The sequence below is a fragment of the Cyprinodon variegatus genome, unplaced genomic scaffold (genome assembly GCF_000732505.1).
Source record: "Cyprinodon variegatus isolate N-32 unplaced genomic scaffold, C_variegatus-1.0 Scaffold43, whole genome shotgun sequence".
Taxonomy (NCBI): Eukaryota; Metazoa; Chordata; class Actinopteri; order Cyprinodontiformes; family Cyprinodontidae; genus Cyprinodon; species Cyprinodon variegatus.
The window spans coordinates 2,094,668-2,096,657 of record NW_015150496.1 but is presented as its reverse complement, the minus strand read 5'-3'; the positions used below and the strand labels follow the sequence as shown (position 1 = coordinate 2,096,657).

At 41.0% G+C, this 1,990-nt stretch overlaps 1 protein-coding gene across 1 annotated transcript in view; it reads left to right on the top strand.

Moving 5' to 3' along the window:
- Nucleotides 1-636: 636 nt before the first annotated feature.
- The window catches only part of bckdk (branched chain ketoacid dehydrogenase kinase), a 28,647-nt gene continuing 27,293 nt past the window's right edge, over nucleotides 637-1,990 (top strand). The window contains exon 1 of the mRNA XM_015370187.1: nucleotides 637-1,042. Within this exon, the coding sequence (XP_015225673.1) occupies nucleotides 791-1,042 (252 nt within the window). The 5' untranslated portion in view covers nucleotides 637-790. The remainder of the gene's footprint in view (nucleotides 1,043-1,990) is intronic.

The following is a 1,990-nucleotide window of genomic DNA, read 5'->3' as shown; positions in this document are numbered from 1 at the left end:
AGCTTAGTGCTTGGAAAAAATCTTTCATTCCTTTAGAGACAGCATGAAAAGTCAGCTGAGTACAAAACATAGAGAGGAAAACAAGAAGAGAGGGACAAAACCTAGAACAGATGTCTATTCTATTAACATTTCTCTATCTGTATAATGGGTTTGTTTTATGTATTGCCTTCTCTATTCAGAGGGCCCCTGCCTGTCTTACCTAGGGCCCCAAATATCCTAAATCCGCCCCTGATCTTATCTCCTAACTATGACATAAGCTTCTCTAATTTTCTTCAACTTTGTAAAATGCAGCTCAAATCAAATGTTTTCTTATTATTACAAGGCAGAAAAGGTCATTTTTTATTGCATACACAGTGAAACTGTTTGGTTTAACTAGCGTAGTTTGGTTGTCTAAAAAAAAAAAAAACTAAAAGTGGTGTATTTTTCTCTTTTTGTGGGAAAATGTTAATAAATGCTGAGGTGTTTTTTGGCACTGCTGTTCTTCCTTCGGTTCTAGCCTGTACAGTACAGTATGTGCCTTTGTGGTGGGGTAGTTTATGGTACTAAGCTCCGCCTCTGAGCTGCTCGCTGATTGGCTGAACCGCCCTTCTGCTTCCTTACATCTTTGACCCACTGGCCAATGGGTGCAAAGGCCTCTCTGTACCCCGTAGTTACTGTATTCAGATCAGATACGTGCCTTTGTGCACAAAGCTGACAAAGCCCTCATGGCCTCATAGCAACTAGAAAACTCAAGTTTCTTTTCTGCACCGGGAACGGGCGAGCCCTGTTCGCGCTTTCAGCTCGTCTCCAAATGCGACCTGGCCTGGCAGGCATAGCGGCGGAGATGCTGAGCGGTGTCACCGGCAGGGCAAGGCCGAGGCTCGGCAGCCTCTTCCTCGCATCGGCAACCAAAACATCACCGGCTGCGCTGCAGACCGGCAGTGGGAATCAGAGATTCCGGTCCACGTCGTCCGCGCAGGGTTTCTCAGAACTGGCGAGAGAGCGGTCAAAGACGGTCACTTCGTTTTACAACCAGTCTGCCATCGATGTATCGGCGGAAAAGGTAACCGTTTAAATGTTGTGTCTGCAGCGAGGGGAGTGTTAGCGCGAGCCGGCTGGAGCTGGCTCGAGCTAGCGAGGTCGGTGCTACGTTCAAGGAGTGAGGAAATTTGAAAAAACATTTTTTTTTTCGTCCAGACTGCTCACATAACTACAAATTAAGACGAGGAAGAGAGCTAAATTTGTTGTACATTAATGTAAATGTAATTCACTCAAATAAACAGACGGCCAACCTCGCCCTCTTTAACCTAACAGGAGAAACGACGTTAAACGGTAAAATAAGCAAATGGCTGAGCTATATTTCGAAAAATGGGTTAAGCGATGTTTTTTAGCGAGATTATTCTGCTCAGAACACAGACTTCTAATTAAAAAAACAAACAAAAAAATCTATTTCTAAAAAAAATAATTAAAGATTGGGCGAACTGTTAAATTTTGCTCTGATTTGTTTAGATATCAATGCGGCCTTGAACGCAGCATCAAAAGCACATAAATGTTAAGCTAAATAAGAGGGTTATTAATTTATCCTACTAATAAATAGTTCAGTTAAAATAAAACTGTATGTATTGCCAAACTGATAGTTTAGAAAAGGTCACAAGATTAGAATAAGGTTTCAGCTATGACCTAGGGCCCTGATCTGAGCATTTGACCCTCCTACTTTAATTTGAATTTAAATGGAACAGTGATTGAAAGAAACCCTGGAAAGACAATAAAATACATTTAGATTCAAAGCAACTGTAACGCCTTAACCCCTGCAAAGGGGTGGGTGGCATTGTTATTAATGAATTGTTTCATTATTACAAACCTACGGAAGAGGATTGGGGCCACTGAAAAAAAAATATTTTTACATTTTATTTCAGTATAATATGAGAAAAAAGTCAGAGTTCTGACTTTAATCTCAGAATTCCGACTTTAATTTCAGAATTCCAACTTTAATCTCAGAATTCCGACTTTA